At 37.6% G+C, this 18,035-nt stretch overlaps 1 protein-coding gene across 2 annotated transcripts in view; it reads left to right on the forward strand.

The window, feature by feature from the left end:
• Positions 1-18,035, forward strand: part of ahcyl1 (adenosylhomocysteinase-like 1) — a 123,097-nt gene that overhangs the window by 83,638 nt on the left and 21,424 nt on the right. For both annotated transcript variants that reach the window (XM_028797110.2, XM_028797109.2), the window contains exons 6-9: positions 2,884-2,978; positions 4,767-4,873; positions 12,374-12,490; positions 12,797-12,860. In XM_028797110.2, coding sequence (XP_028652943.1) covers positions 2,884-2,978; positions 4,767-4,873; positions 12,374-12,490; positions 12,797-12,860 — 383 coding nt within the window. The remainder of the gene's footprint in view (positions 1-2,883; positions 2,979-4,766; positions 4,874-12,373; positions 12,491-12,796; positions 12,861-18,035) is intronic.

The following is an 18,035-nucleotide window of genomic DNA, read 5'->3' on the forward strand; positions in this document are numbered from 1 at the left end:
AAATGTCCAACGAGATGCTCTGAAAATCCTCGTCTTTTTAAATGACACAATCTTTGACATGTGCTTATTATATAAGTTATTTCCATAAATTTAATGCTACATCACATAGCCAGATAATTTTTTCATACTTAGAGCCTAGTCAGTATGCATTTATAGCCTCTCCTGGTTAACATATATCTTTACTGACTCATATGTCATTTTGTTCAAGAATCCAAAGGAAGTCCTGTTCTGAACCACTTACTGTACATATGATAGTTTAAAAAAGGAGTTAAAAGTACATCACTGGTGAAACAGGTGCACTCATCCAAAAAAAAAAAATTATTTTCCTTGAAGGAAATTCACAAACAAAACATGGTGACTTGTGCTAATAAGTTGATGAAGTTAAGTGCTGCAGATTTCATATTACTACAGAGCAATGTCTAGTTAGTTCATTAGTTAAATTGTTAGGCTGTATCTGTTTCAGCTTTTATGACAAAAAGAATACAGTAATCCCTCCTCCATCGTGGGGGTTATGTTCCAGAGCCACCCGCGAAATAAGAAAATCCGCGAAGTAGAAACCATATGTTTATATGGTTATTTTTATATTGTCATGCTTGGGTCACAGATTTGCGCAGAAACACAGGAGGTTGTAGAGAGACAGGAACGTTATTCAAACACTGCAAACAAACATTTGTCTCTTTTTCAAAAGTTTAAACTGTGCTCCATGACAAGACAGAGATGACAGTTCTGTCTCACAATTAAAAGAATGCAAACATATCTTCCTCTTCAAAGGAGTGCGTGTCAAGAGCACAGAATGTCACATAGATAGAGAAAACAATCTCTAGCAAACAAATCAATAGGGCTGTTTGGCTTAAGTATGCGAAGCACCGCGGCACAAAGCTGTTGAAGGCGGCAGCTCACACCCCCTCCGTCAGGAGCAGGGGGAGAGAGAGAGAGAGAGATAGAGAGAGACAGAGTTTGTTTTTCAGTCAAAAATCAATACGTGCCCTTCGAGCTTTTGTGCAGCATGTCGTTTCAGGAAGCAGCTGCACAAAAGATAGCAACGTGAAGATAATCTTTCAGCATTTTTAGACGAGCGTCCGTATTGTCTAGGTGTGCGAACAGCCCCCCTGCTCAATCCCCATACGTCAGGATCAGAGAAAGTCAGCGCAAGAGAAAGAGAAAAGTAAGCAATCTAGCTTCTCAGCCATCTGCCAATAGCGTCCCTTGTATGAAATCAACTGGGCAAACCAACTGAGGAAGCATGTACCAGAAATTAACCCTTTAACCGCCAACTCCCTAAATATTCCCCACGCCAGGCGAAATCTGAACAATTTTCGTTTTTTTACTTTTTTACATTTTTTTTTACATTTTTTACATTTATTCAAGCAGTATTGACCACTAAATGTTGTGCAAGTTGCCAGTGTATACACGAAATCTATAAATGTAACCTGAATTCTCAGGTAAGCAAAACATCTTGATACCAAACCGTGCCCTTTTCAATGGTAGATACTGTCGAAACTGTAAGCGGCCCTTCCACAACAATAAACTTTCATCAACTGCAACTGACGGTCCTGGCATGTAGGGCAACTGAAATGCTTCAAATAAATGATCAATCAAAGGACGTAGCTTGAACAAGTGGTCGCGGTTTGGATCTTTCTTATCTGGCTCGTTTCTGTTGTCATTCAAATGAAAGAATTTCAGCAGCAAAGAGAATCGGTTACGTGTCATGACAGCTGCAAAAATAGGTGTTGCATACATAGGATCTGTAGACCAGTACATCTCAATATCTGGTTTTCTGATTATTCCCATCAACATCAAAATCCCAATGAATTTTTTCATTTCGTTTTCATCAGTGTCAAACCAAGCACGAACACGGGAATGTGGAGGTAAATTGGGATTTTTCTCAATAAACTGTGCTGCATACAGATTTGTCTGATGAACAAAATGTCTGATCAAATCAGGTGACACAAACAGCTCATAAAACTGCTCAGCAGTGTAATTGTTTACATCAACAATAAAGCCACACGTTCCCTCAAACGAATGCAGAAAAGGTAGTTCACCACGGGCAGCAGCCCAGCTGAGATGCTGGGGATACACCCACTCAGCGCCGTCATCCGATGCGTCTTCATTCACAGTATCATGCAGCGCACGTTGCTGCTCATCACTGTCGCTAAAATCTTCTTCAGAACTGCTACAATCATGATCAGAACTGTCCAAAATCGCCTGCAAAGCCTCACTTGAAGTCAGTTTACGTTTCGCCATATTCACAGCTGTTACATGCGAATCACGTCACATGACCGGCCAAAACAACCACAGACTTGTCGAAATACAACGTAGTAATAATACCCACGCCAAACCGTCAGTTATACTACTTGCCAGGCATTCATATAACCACAGGCAAATGTGCCGGATAATTCCGGCAGTATGGCGTTAGCAATAAAACAACGGTGCCGGATATATCCGGCAGAGGGCGGTTAATTTAAAAGACCCATTGTCCGCAGAAATCCGCGAACCAGCAAAAAATCCGCGATATATATTTAAATATGCTTACATATAAAATCCGCGATGGAGTGAAGCCGTGAAAGGCGAAGCGCGATATAGCGAGGGATCACGGTAGATCTGTTGATGTTTGCTAAATGTTGTACATACATTTTTGTCAGTGTTCAATTTTTTTCATTATCGTGGGCACAACATTGTTCATGTGGTTTCTATTTTTCAAAAAGCTACCTAAAACTGAAGGCTTCATATCCCTTTAAGTAGCTTCTTGTGAAAAGTTTCAGGTAGAAGTCTAAGTATGTCTTGAGTTAAGAATTGGTAAAACAGAAAATTTTGCTGTAAAGACTGGGATTTAATGTGAGTTCATTGCATGATGCTATATATATTTATATTTTTTAAAAAAAGGTGTTGCTGTTTTCGCTTGGAAAGGAGAGTCTGAAGATGATTTCTGGTGGTGTATCGATCGTTGTGTAAATATGGAAGACTGGCAGCCTAATATGGTAAATGAACTATGTCAAAACTAAGTATTTTTTATACTTAAAGTTATCCCCAATTACTGGAAACAATCATGTAGGTAAATGACGCATATTTTATCTTAGTTGTGCCCTGCTGAGATTTTTGAATTAGTATATACATGTCAAATTCTGTTAGAGCAAACTCTGTTTTAACAAAATCCTTGCTTTAACAATTGTTTTCTTGGTCCTGGCCAATTTTCTATGCAACTAATGTTAAAAAAATCTCATTATAGCAAAGTCTGTTTTAGCTACAAAATTCTTTACAACAACTTTTTCATAACAAAACAGAAAATTATGCGTATTTCTTCTGTACTTGGCCCAAAAATTGTGATTCAGGAACTCAGGTGAACAGCCAATTAAATTGCATGCTTATGTCACTTGGTTTAATCGATAGTTGTCACACTGTTGTAGCTGTGGAGCTTGAGAAGGGTTACTGCAGACTGCAAGCACTGTTGTCATATCTAAGGGTGGGATAACTGTCAATTAAATTTGTATTTGAATGCATCTTTGCATTTTTTGCTTGCATATTTATACATGCAATAATTCTTATTAATTTGATCTTCATTTTCTTGAAATTTTTATCATGATCTTTTTATATCAAAGGTGGCTCACAATAGAGCAGATGGCAGCCAAAGAGTCTTTCAATCCATTAAGCAATGTCACCCAAGGGGCACCGTTTATGAAAGTTAAGGGGCACGAGTTATGGACACCAAAGGGCGGTGTTTATGTAACTCAAGCAGCGTGTGTTTCTGACACTGAGGGGAACTCGTCTCCCCTCCACTTCCTTGGACCTCAAAGTCTAATAATACTGACTGCCTGTTATGGATACCAAAGAGCATAATTTGAAAAGAAAACGTTGGAACTTCTTGCTGCTGTTGATGCTAGCAAGAAGAGAATAGACATTGTCATTGAGTTTGGCATTCTGCAGTCAGCTTTGTCCACCGTACATGCCAAAAGACCACGCTATGTTCCAGTTCCATTATAACGAAATATCTGTTACAACAATTTATTTTTTTAGTAATGAGCACATTGTTTTTTCAGTAACGAGCACTTCATTCCAACGAAATTTGATCTGTAAAGATAATACATTAAATTAGTGTACACTCTTTGGCTACTTTATAAGGTGTATCAATCTAATACCAGACAGGAACTGATTTTTCCCACAGGGTATGTATTCAGTAAGTTGGTGGACTATCTTAGAGATTTTGGTCCTTAGTGACTACATTTTATCACACTGTTCCTGCATATTTTTCAGTGACACATTCATTCTCCACTTCATCTTAAATTGATGTCTGGGGATGGTGCAGGCTTTTTGGAGAAAACTAAAGTCACGGTTTTGTTCATTAACCAGCTTGAGATCGTGCTGTGACACACATGTTCTCATCCAACTGTTTTTTTTTGCCCACCGAACTTTCACATACTGGACATTTGGTCAAACACCAGCTCAAAATCTTGACCACGTCTGTATACTATATGTTGACTTGCAGCTACATGATAGCTGCTTTGGGAAGTAGGCTGTTATTGTTAACAATAAGATTTCCCTAATAAAGTGGTCATTGATTATCTTAGGCTTTGTCTGCATGGAATGAGCGCTTTGCATTTTCCAGTTCCCTACTGCTTGTCCTTGAAATATCCTGTATGTTTCTAGAAGGTAAAGCAGCAGCTGTCAAAAAATAATTATAGTGAAAGCCTTTCATTTCTTTTCTAGTTCAAGGTTAAATGAACAAAAATGGTGCTGTCTCATTTTTTTTTTTTGATTATTATTCTTGGTAGATCCTGGATGATGGAGGAGATTTGACACACTGGGTATATAAGAAATACACAAATGTCTTTAAGAAGATAAGGGGTATTGTTGAAGAGAGTGTTACAGGAGTTCACAGGTAATCATTAAAATGTTGTAGCATAAGGAAATCTGAAGACTCTGTAGTTAAATTTTACTGTAATTAAGTTATTAATATTAGTGTAGTAACTGCTTTATGGGGTATTCTGTGATAGTGCTCCAAAAAGAGATTACATTTTTCATCATTCATTTTCCTAGTTTGAGGCTGCTACAAAAGACTTAGTTTTCTTCTACTGGGACTGCAATATATATTTCCATCCTTAAGATCAAGTAATGAGCTGTGGTATGGGAAAATCCTGTTTTATCTGTTTATTTTTTAATTACACACAATTTTTTGATGCCTTAGTGTTTTCTTCAGTGTGTGTCAAATGGTCAAGTAAAAAATACTGGCCCAGCCAGCTATATTTTAGAGTTCAGAAGCAACAGTATATAGTAGAATACTCTTACAAGACTGGCTATCATGTAATATTAAAAGAGAAGCAGACGTGTTCAACTCAGTTTGTGTAAAGTGAATTTCCACTATAAATCCCCAATTCTATTTGCTATTACAAATAAAATAATTACATTAAACCCACAAACTAGCATCAGACACAGCAGATAACATGCAAAATGCATGTAGAAATACACAGATCTATGGTGTTGTTAATTTATTTTTTAAAATAATTTTCTTAAAGGAATATCTATCCTTCCATCTTCCTAACCCGCTTATCCAGAGCAGGGTCATGGGGCAGCTGGAGAGTAATATCCCAGAAATCCTAGGGCACAGGGCAGGAACACACATAGACGGAAATACTCCATCCGAATGATATCTTTTTTTTTTTTATAGATGTTCTTTAATCTACGCAGTTTGTAGTGATACCTGAGAAAAAAATTAACCTCAGGTTTTCATGCAGAATGGTGATAATGTTTTTGGTATAGTGTCAATGATGACCTGTACTAGAGAACATAGGATCAAAACAGTATCAAAAAAATGCATGAAAAACTCTCACATTACTTTTGTCACATTACTGGTCAATAGTTTTGGAAAATCTCAGTTTTTCTACAACTTTAATCAGTTGAAATGCAATGAATGATCTACAATGGTGAAAAGGTAAGCAGTAAACTGCCAGAGGGTTAAATTTAAAGTTTGTTAGCAAAAACTGAAAAAAAGGAAAATATCAGAATATTACAAATGGGCCTTCTTCAGGGAACAACTAATAGGTTACAACCTACAGATGTCCTGCAGCAATTAAAGTGAATTAAGCCTTGCAAGCTGAAGTAAGCAATTTGCTCAGGTGTCCCATTTTTTGTTGATTACTTAAAAACCCTGTGTCTGTCAGCAATTAAAGTGAATTAAGCCTTGCAAGCTGAAGTAAGCAATTTGCTCAGGTGTCCCATTTTTTGTTGATTACTTAAAAACCCTGTGTCTGTCTTAAAGCAGAGTTGAAACAGACTGTGTCACTACATCCTTTTGAAATACTACTTGGACAATTTTCCAGTGATAATGGCAGGAAAACAGGAACTGGAAACTGTAAAAAACTGTGATAGGAAGACATCTGGCCAACCCAAAGTCACAACCCAATCAGAAGACAATTTTCTGAGCGTCACCAATTTTCATGTTAGGTGCCTCAAAAACAAAACCTGGACCTGTGCTCCACAACTGTACTACAGGTCAACACCTACAGAGTATGCCTCCAAACTTAGCCTAAAAGGCCCCAGAATGGGGTTATGGCTTTAAAATTCAAAATGCCCTCACAGGCAGAGATGAAGCCTGTGAAAACCTCTGATCCCAACACAAAACAAAGTTCCATTTAATATTTTAAAATATTTTATTTAAAGAATGACATTAAACATAGCAAAACAAAGAGAGGAGCTGTGCAATGAGTAAAAAGAAAAACAAACTCAACAACACAAACCAGAAGAAATACAATGTAACAATCGCAAGAGTCGAACCAGAAAATCCAAATCCAGAAACAAGCACAAACCAAAAAAGAAAGGAACTATAGTGTCAAAAAGGTCATGTTATCAGCTGTTTCTCCTTAAATACTACTGGGGGTGGTCCCCCAGCTACAGCATTAGATGGTTACACCCCTTGAGACACCACATAAAGGGAACAGAATAGAGAACAAATACATATTATCAAAATACAATGTAGCACAATAATTAATAAACAGTACAATATCTTAATACATAATTCGCGTGCCTCCTCACTCACTCACGTCCGTCCGAAGCTGAATGCGCAGTCTCCTTCTGCGCACTCACTCACTTCCGTCCGAAGCTGAATGCCCAGTCTCCTTCTGCGCACTCACTCACTTCCGTCCGAAGCCGAATGCGCAGTCGCCTTCTGCGCTGCTGCCTGAAAAACCTTACGAGACCGAAATCCAACCCCAACATCGCGGTAGGCGGCGGATTTAGCCTACGCATTTCAGGATTATTATTCTGAAATCCCAAATTCTTCCGCCCAGGCGTAGGATATTAGCCCTGATCACAGCCAACCCTCACACTCAAAATAATACGTAAGAACATATTTATTAAGTACTTTCAGCGGGCGAGTGATGTGAAGGTGCAAGTTAAAGATGGGCCACATCAAGGGAAATTACTACCAAACAGTGAGAGTGTCTTCACAAAAAATGTAGTCTACAGAGAGATTTTACAACTTTAGTTGCATACTGACAGTTCTCCAGTATACAAACAAAAAACGTTGTCATAAATAGCATGTATTTTATAAGTGTACAGTATTTTTTGCCGTGATAAACTCATACATATCCCAAACCTCTTAGTTAATTATCATTACTTACATCACTTTCTTATTTATTTCTTACTTATCATTTGTTCTTCATACACTGCTGACACAAACTTGTGCCCGTTTCATCTTACGTTGTCGAAACGGGCTTTTTGTCTAGTTAATAAATAAAGCACAGAACAAAACAAAAATATAATAAATACAATGTACAAAATAATATTCAAAAGACACCAAAAAAGTTAAATCAAAGGAAAAAAATATTTGAACCTGGAATGAGACCCTGGCTGGAACATAATAGTCACATATGTGTAAAACCCTGTTGCAAAGTAGATAGATAGATAGATAGATAGATAGATAGATAGATAGATAGATAGATAGATAGATAGATAGATAGATAGATAGATAGATAGATAGATAGATAGATAGATAGATAGATAGATAGATAGATAGATAGATAGATAGATAGATAGATAGATAGATAGATAGATAGATAGATAGATAGATAGATAGATAGATAGATAGATAGATAGATAGATAGATAGATACTTTATTAATCCCAAGGGGAAATTCACATACTCCAGCAGCAGTATACTGATAAAGAACAATATTAAATTAAAGAGTGATAACAATGCAGGTATAACAGACAATATCTTTGTATAAATTTAACATTAACCCCCCCGGGTGGAATTGAAGAGTCGCATAGTGTGGGGGAGGAATGATCTCCTCAGTCTGTCAGTGGAGCAGGACAGTGACAGCAGTCTGTGTCTGAAGCTTCTCCTCTGTCTGGAGATGATACTGTTCAGTGGATGCAGTGGATTCTCCATGATTGACAGGAGCCTGCTCAGTGCCCGTCGCTCTGCCACGGATGTCAAACTGTCCAGCTCTGTGCCTACAATAGAGCCTGCCTTCCTCACCAGTTTGTCCAGGCGTGAGCCGTCCCTCTTCTTTATGCTGCCTCCCCAGCACACCACCGCACCATCTGATAGAACATCTGCAGCATCTTATTGCAGATGTTGAAGGACGCCAGCCTTTTAAGGAAGTATAGTCGGCTCTGTCCTTTCTTACACAGAGCATCAGTATTGGCAGTCCAGTCCAATTTATCATCCAGTTGCACTCCCAGGTATTTACAGGTTTGCACCCTCTGCACACAGTCACCTCTGATAATCACGGGGTCCATGAGGGGCCTGGTCCTCCTAAAATCCACTACCAGCTCCTTGGTTTTGCTGGTGTTCAGGTGTAGGTGGTTTGAGTCGCACCGTTTAACAAAGTCCTTGGTTAGGTTTCTATACTCCTCCTCCTGCCCACTCCTGATGCAGCCCACGATAGCAGTGTCGTCAGCGAACTTTTGCACATGACAGGACTCCGAGTTGTGTTGGAAGTCTGATGTATATAGGCTGACCAGGACCGAAGAAAGTACAGTCCCCTGCGGCGCTCCTGTGTTGCTGACCACAATGTCAGACCTGCAGTTCCCGAAACGCACATACTGAGGTCTGTCTTTAAGATAGTCCATTATCCATGCCACCAGGTATGAATCTACCAGGTATGAATCTACTCCCATCTCTGTCAGCTTGTCCCTAAGGAGCAGAGGTTGGATGGTGTTGAAGGCGCTAGAGAAGTCCAGAAACATAATACTTACAGCACCACTGCCTCTGTCCAAGTGGGAGAGGGATCGGTGTAGCATATAGATGATGGCATCCTCCGCTCCCACCTTCTCCTGGTATGCGAACTGCAGAGGGTCGAGTGCGTAGCGGACCTGTGGCCTCAGTTGGTAAAACAGCAGCCTCTCCATGGTCTTCATCACATGCAACGTCAGAGCGACAGGCTGGAAGTCATTCAGCTCACTAGGATGTGATACCTTTGGGACTGGGGTGATGTAAGATGTTTTCCAAAGCCTCGGGACTCTCCCCTGTTCCAGGCTCAGGTTGAAGATGCGCTGTAGAGGACTCCCCAGCTCCAACGCACAGGCCTTCCGCAGTCGTGGTATACTCCATCTGGACCCACTGCTTTGCTGGCGTGAAGTCTCCTCAGCTCTCTGCTTACCTGGGCTGCTGTAATTGTGGGTGGGGGGAAACTCTCTCCTATGCTGGTATCAGCAGAAGGATGGGTGGAGGGTGCAGTACTCTGAGGTGAGAGTGGGTTAGGGTGGTCAAACCGGTTAAAGAAGTTGTTCATCTGGTTTGCTCTCTCCATGTCTCTCTCGATGGTGGCACCCCGCTTCGAGCTGCAGCCAGTGATGATCTTCATCCCATCCCACACTTCCTTCATGCTGTTATTCTGCAACTTCTGCTCCAGCTTTCTCCTGTACTGCTCCTTCGCCTCCCTGAGCTGGACTCGGAGTTCCTTCTGCACGCGCTTGAGCTCATGCTGATCACCGCCTTTAAAAGCCCTTTTCTTCTCGTTCAAAAAGGCCCTTGACGTCACTTGTAATGCATGGCTTGTTGTTAGCATAGCAGCGTACTGTTCTTACTGGAAGTACAAAGTCCATACAGAAGTTGATGTATTCAGTAGTGCAGTCAACAACCTCCTCAATGTTCTCACTATAAGGTCCCTGCAGGATATCCCAGTACTACAGCAAGCATTCTTTTAGATAAGCCACAAAAATAAGCATTGTGTAAGTAACAGGGAAAAATAAATGAAATACTTGAATAAGTGAGAAACTCAGTATCAAATGCAGGTGCTTTTATGGTCAATTGGAATAATAAAACAGCATCTCATCATGCTTATCATGCATGAAAGAGGTCTCTCTTATTTTTAGAGTGGACTAATACCTGGAGCATGTTTGTCACAAGTTTTGATTTTGAGGACTGGTCACTTGGCACACTTGCAGTGTTCAGATGATTTTGCTTTCTACAGGTTCTGCTGGACTAGCTTCCAAATATTATGTAGTTTAGAAAGATATTTCTTAAGATTAGGTACAGAGGCAGACACACAGTCTAGTTTAAGTAAGGCAGTTAAACTCATACAAACATTCAAAGGGAGACATCTTTGTTGAAGAATGGTACAGAGCATTACATGAAAATTCTGACAATGGTAACAATGAACACCAATATTCTTGGAAAGTATCCACAGCAAACATTTTTCCAAATCTATTTTTATCCTTTCCATCTGTCCATTTGATAACCTGAAGGCAAATTAAATGTAAACCCAACTTTAGCACTAAAGAAAAGCCAAATTGGAGAAATAAACTGAAGACCTGTCTGATATAATATGTTTGGAGGGACCATATAGTCACAAACTTTCAGATATGCATATGCTGTATTTGCAAATGCCTTAGCTGTTGATAACTTCTTTAGTGGGACAAAATAAGTGCATTTAGTTAGAGAAACAATCATGATGAATAATATTATAGTACATTTTTGGAGAGGTGGAGGATAAGTGATAAAATCCATACTAATAGATTCCCTAGCTCTTTTAGCTGGATGAAGTGGTTGTAATAAATCATTTGGTAAGCCCAGAGCAGACTTTTTGGTCTAGCACAAACAACATAAGCCAAAACATCATTATGAACATTAATAGCCATAATTTTCCTCCAAAAATATTATTCTGATATTTCTGAGGTTTGTTTTATGGCAGTGTGTCCCAGAAATTTTATCTTGATAAACCTAATTCAAAACCCTCTCTCTAAATTCCTGAGGTACATACTGTATATTGTATCACTACGTACCTGTGGAAGAAGAGAATTTTAGAGAAAGGATTGGGAGACTAAATTGTATGCAAAATACATATCAGAAACTGGGAGATCAAAGAATTGAGACATTACCCCCAAAATGTCACAAAAAGTCATCATTGAGTGAAAACAGCCAATAAATTCAGAAAATGTAAAAAGCGAAACATAATCACAAAATTGAAAGATTTTTCATTATTATCCATACATTTCAAAGAATTAACTGCTGAGCTTCCAGCTTATAAATCACTGAATGTGTGTGACATCACAAGTTGTGATCTCTAGGGAGACGCATTCCACAATCAGGAACTGTGCACTCTTACAATGGGACAACAAAATGGTGGCTAACCCCAATAACAAAATGGTGCCTCAGGTCAGGTTAGGGAGCATCTACTGGTACAGTATGTTGCCACATCCACCACAATATAAAGAAGTTATTAACGTTAATAAAGTTTACAATAGCTCCATCTACCATGTTGTAACATTCACTTTGTTTTCTTGAGTTGTTGCTCAAGCTACATATGTTTTGTTTTCTTTTTCTGTTATTGCCAGCTCTGGGTTTTTTTTAGTACTGCTTTTTGAGTGATAGTCTTACCTTTACATCACAGCACATGATTCATTATGAAGAAGGTACTTTAGGACTGCTTCCAACTCATAATCTATTCAGCAAAACATTTTCACTGTTGATTTGAATTTTACTTGGCCTTGTAACATGTTCTTAACAGTCAGTCATCTGTATAAGGGTATATATGTCGCAGAGGAAATATGTGATCACTGATGCTCCGGACCATGTAGGCACCTTTTGGACATAAATAGATAGGACTATCAAGAGAATAATGACGAAGTGAGGTGACTATATATAGAGAGCGATATGAGGAGGTTAGAAAAATATACCATAAAAAAAGTCTACAGACACACCTTTGTATTATACATCTACATTTTTTGTAGGTGCTCAAATGAGATTTAATATGTACTGTTCAAGTAACAAATTATTGTACTTTGACTCAAACAAAACAAAAAAATACTAAAGATGTAAGTAGCATTCTCAAGCACTTTATCATCAAAGAGGTTTTCATAGTCATTTAGACTAACAAATATTACAAGTAAAGACAACGCAGAGATATGTGTTATCTTCAATGTAATTATAATTTTAGGTTGTATCAGTTGTCTAAGGCTGGGAAATTGTGCGTACCTGCAATGAACGTGAATGACTCTGTTACCAAGCAGAAGTTCGACAACTTATACTGCTGCAGAGAATCTATCTTGGATGGGTAAGGAGTGTGTCACTTCTTTTTATTAAGTACTACCATTACTGGAGTTACAGGAATTTCTTACATTACAGTTCCAGGTATAGTTTGTTATATAATAGTTTAAAAAACACTCAATACACATAGCAGAGTTTCTGAATAATGACGGGCAAAAAAGTAGCAGCGTAACACATAGAAAAATACATTTAATTGACTTTGAAGATCTTGGAATTACTGTGAGACTTAAATCTGTTTATTTAGTTGTTGAATTTTGTATATGTTTAAATTAAAAATAAAGAAGGTTTTGCCCAATTAATGCTTTCTTCCTAGATTGAAGAGAACCACTGACGTTATGTTTGGGGGAAAACAAGTGGTGATCTGCGGATATGGAGAAGTAAGTTGCCTTTAATTCAGGAAAAATAGAGACAAAGTTAAGAATTTTATATTGTATGTTAAACATGTGACTGATTGAAGCAGAGCTTGTTTGAACCGGTCACTCTGTTCATCAGTGGCCCACGTCCTAAAGAAAAAAAGAACAGTATTAGCCACATATTAGCTGAAATGAGAAGGCAAGCAAAATTACACCTTTTATTGGCTAACTAAAAAGATTACAATATGCAAGCATCTGCTTCAGACAAGATGTAATCAATTAATTACATCTTGCCAGAGGAAGGGGCCTGAGTTGCCTCAAAAGCTTACATATTGTAATCTTTTTACCTAGCCAATAAAAGATGTCATTTTGCTTGAGTTCTCATTTCATCCATAATGGCTAACTTTACAGCACCCTACTACTTACCCACATATTAGCTTAAATTTATTTTCAAATTCTATGTAAATACCTAAAAAGACAGTCAGAAAGCATTTTTTAATAAATCACGGGAACTTTCATAAACCTAAGTAGTACTTATGACCAGGGATCCCAAAGGTACCCTGTAATGTAAGAAGCAACCTGAAAATGGATGACTGCTTAATGTCTACAATTTTTAGGTTCAAATCAAAGTTAAAGCTAATCTGTTCTTACTTAAAGGTGTTGGTATATATTAACCAATGTGCAGATACTGTACAGTACTCTATTCCATTAAAATGCTGGAGTTTCCATTTTGAAATACAGTATATAAAGTAAAGATGAATTAATGCAATTAGAAGATTCAGATATCAGCAGTGAATTTCACCTGGCAATCTTTTTTTTTTGTTGTTTTTTTTTGATGATGTAACTATTTGAAGCACTTAAGTTTAAGGAACTACATACCTTTGCTACACATTCTGCTTTGAAACAGTGACAACAACATCTTCCTGTAAATAGCAAAAACATAGAACAGTAACAGGTGTGTGCTCATAAACAACATTAAAATGCAAAATAATATGCAATATTGAAAATCCTTTCTTGCTTGTTTGGAGTTCATTAATAGGGGGCGAGTACTGTTTTGCATTACAGAAGGCTAAATGACGTGATGCTGCAAATCTTAATTAATTAAAACGAGCACAAACTTATTATTTAATAAAAAGTGTGCGTGATAGGTATGATGCTCATAAATTAGTATGCATAGCTGTATGTTCAAGACAAGTGTATACAGAATAACCGAACAAGTATGAAGAGGCAAGATTGTGGTGGGGCTAAACTGGTCTTATAGGGAGCACTGTAATTAATTACCACTGGGCAGGGCTCATTAGAACAGAATCGTGTGCATCGATGAGCTATCAATCATATACAGAATGCCCATAGGTATGCTCTGTCTTGTCAAATAACCATCATTCTTTGTAAATGTACATCCTTATGTGACTTAGTTGTGAACTTGATTAACTGCCATATACGAGAGCAGGGGATAGAGGGTCATGGAAGATTAAATTATTATAAGCTTGAAACCCCAAGAAAGTCTACAGAGAACAGTGTTTAAGAAGACTAAAGCTGTTCCCTGTCAGCAGCCCTACTAACGACTTGTAAATCACCCTTTTAGCTGCTTAAAACCGTGTTGCTCCTTGCGCAGCTTGCCACAATTTTAATGCCAGGATGTGCCTTGTTATCTAGACTACAATATTATGTCCGGTTTGCTACACTAGTGCATCAAGTATGAAACAATGTCCATATTAGTTTAATTATTGAAAGCAACATTTTTCTTGTCCCCACAAATGTAGCATTGGAGTGTTCTGGCATTCAAAGAAGTCAGAACAAATTTGTCACTGTTCTCCTGACAATACTGACAGAGGGCCCATCACTACATGCAAGACCAGGTTAAGTCCTCCACAGGTCCCCGCCAGGCTATTTACTCACCCGTTATGAACATCACATATATCAATAATAAATCAGCTAAAGGGTCTTCAGTTGAAAAAAAAAGTTAAAAAATGTATGTCACTTTTATCTTTCTTTTCTGTTATTAGTTTATTGAGTGCAACATCATTTGTACAAGATATCAACATTCTTTTGATAGCGCAGTTCACAAAGTGCTATTAAACATTTTTAAAGGGACTATTCCACTTGTACCAAAATTGTGAGGTGTAATTTAGTATTTATACAGTATTTGCACCAAGTGAAATAAAAACCGTTGGTTGTGGTTTTGTGTTTTTTGGTGCTTTGCTGTGGTCTGTTTGCTATCCACAGTGGTGCTTATGTCTATGTTGGTGTTATGGGACACCACAGAATTGGACTGCATATTTCAGCAAGATGTGAAGATGTTAGTCTTCTCTTGAGAAAACTGTCTGTAAGGTTGGTCTCAACTGTGTTATTTACAGACTTGTTCAGAGTGCTTGTTCAAACTGACATCTTGGTTTATTTGTTGAAAATGTCAGGTATATTTTTCACCAAAACAGCATCTTTTGTTTCCATTTGAGTTATTTTGAATTTGTTATTGTCACTACACCCCATAAATGACTATCAACCCTTTGAACAGTTTCTCTTTTATAGTAAAACATCAAATGTACAATTTTGTAAATGTGATCTTTAGACACTGCTCTGATTATGATCATGCCCCATCCATACAATAGTCAGGAAAGTGTTTTATTTAGGTGTGACTAGATAGGTTTATAATCATAGGGATAAAAGTGGGGTTAGGGTGTGTGCAGGATAGTGAATTGCTGTGAGTGCAAGTACTGTAGGTGAAAATATGGACTTTTCCTGTTATTAGTTTTTTTTTCTCACATATGCCAATGCTGCCATGCAAGCAGGGCCCCAGGATGTAAAACCAAGTCACCTTGATGGTAAATCTGGTCATGACTCTGTGGTGGAGAAGCAGTGTTTACTGCAGGGGACTTAGCATTTACAGATGGAGTGGAGCCAGCTATGTGACTTACAACAAACTGTCTAGAAGCATTTGGACTTGGCTCAGTATTCATCTTGCAATGTGTGTCTGTCAGTTTTGACTTATAGGTTATTGCAATACTTTATGCATTGTGGGTTGTGTATTAGTTTTTTGTAGCCACTTAAGCAATTATTTAGACAATTATAGTGAATTGAGATGGTTGTCTCGAGACAGAATATTTGAACAATCTCCCAAAATTCTCAGAAAATTATATATATTACTTCAGTGCCAGATTTGAATTTTCAAACAGTTTTTTTTTTAATTGCATCAAATTCTACAAAAAGCGCTTAATCTTAAATTTCAGGAGGGAAGGAAACATCCATGTAATGTGCGGCATTTAATACAAAATCATAGCACTGAAGCCTGGCTAATGAGTCAGATTTTCCTAACATGAAATTGTGTGAAGATGTTTTTTAGTCAGCACATGTATTTGTCAATTCATAGTCACAATATCAATAATGATTGTCAGTGTCATAATTTCAATCATTTCAAGAAGCTGTAAATTTTTTAATCCATTACTTTATGGATTGTCGGGCTGATTATAAAAAAATCACATTCAGTTTCAATACAATGTACTATATGCTATTTTTGTCAAAATTGTTCAGATGTTCTGACTAGTTGTACAGGGATAGTCCTGTTTAAAAATGTTTATGGCACCATGTCAAATTCTGCTAGCTACCACATCTAAACAAATCTATCCCTCCACCTAGTGATTACAACATGTTATTTTTGTCAGTAGATGGGGCTAGAGAACCTGCATTGACTCGCTTCAATTTGATCTTAATTTATTCAGTCCTCGTAAAACATTCTAAATCAAAACATTGTGTGAAAGAGAGTCTACAATTTATTTATAAAAAGTATTTCCTTTATATTTAAAGAAGACAAATATTTGGTATTTTTAAGAGACACTGTTTTTTAAGTTAATTGCTTCGTTTAATGTTTGAGAAACAATAAATAACCATTCATTGTGTTTGTTCAAGATTGCTTATGTAAAGATCCTCTCAGGAGAAGACAGATGTGTTAGCTTCTGATAGATAAGCCAGTTATGGTTTGCCCATCAGGGTTGCATAAAGTCAAAACCACTGGGTCCAGACCTGATGAAGATTTACTGTGAACTTATTCACTTAAGAGTAATTTATTTTCATTGTCTTCCTTTCCCCTCCTTATTTGTATTTTAGTTACATGGGTATGATTCTTACAAAAATTCCCGCCTGTGGATTTTCCTTAGGTTCTTTATTATTGTTCGATATCATAGACACAACATTGGTAAGGTTGATTGGCAACCCCAAATTGGCACAGTTGAAAGGAGTGTACCTTGCAGTAGAGTGGAAAATACAGCATTGGCACAGAAGATTTAATAATATTAAAAGATGAAGAGATATTAGCATAGAGTCACACTCACAGTTTTAAAATGTATAAGGCTTTCATTAATCCTTTTCTACTCATAGAGTGGCAGGCACCAGTATGTTAAATTATTTTTTACATCACTTGGAACTTCAACTTTGGTCAACATACAGTACTACATAGTCAAGAATTGCCAACATAATGGTAATGGTGAAACAGCCAATATACTTAAAATCATTACATATATACAGTATGCATTTTAAAATCTCCTGGATCATCTGTGATCATTGATCTTGCTTGTCAACATTTACCCATAACCAGATGTCAGATATAACAAACTTCACAAACCAATACATGCATCACCAAATATTTCAAAGCATTATAGACTTTCAGAACACATCAATTTATAGACCAGACGTCCAACAAATATCAATAAAAACGAACAGTCTACTAAAGTAAACTTCAACAAATGACTTGCTTGTAAGAAATCGGTTCGAACTCAATGATATGCGGTTATAGAACTTGTAGATAATTCAGTCTAAATTCAAGAGATGTTTCAGGATCCACAGCCCTTTCTTTGGGCCCAGAGAACAAAAACATTTACATATATATAGAGTTGTATTCAATCCCTAAAACAGAATGGAAAAACTTCCTGATTCAAAAGAAAATGAACAGGTACATATGCCTACTTTGTAAGGTAATACTGGATGGATCAGAATCCACTTCCACATTTAGGATGATCCTTGCTCATAGGTGATAGAGTGTGTCCAGAGTAGGAAAGAGGTCTGGTTGTTGTTACAAGTTTAAATGTCCTTGCAGACACTTCTTGGTCTCTTAAAAATTTACAGAGATGTTTGCTCATCTTTAACAAACACAAATGTAGACAGGGGACAGCAGCTCACTTTCTGTAACTCTGTCAAGTCTGTCATTTC

This window comes from Erpetoichthys calabaricus, chromosome 3 (genome assembly GCF_900747795.2).
Source record: "Erpetoichthys calabaricus chromosome 3, fErpCal1.3, whole genome shotgun sequence".
Classification (NCBI taxonomy): domain Eukaryota; kingdom Metazoa; phylum Chordata; class Cladistia; order Polypteriformes; family Polypteridae; genus Erpetoichthys; species Erpetoichthys calabaricus.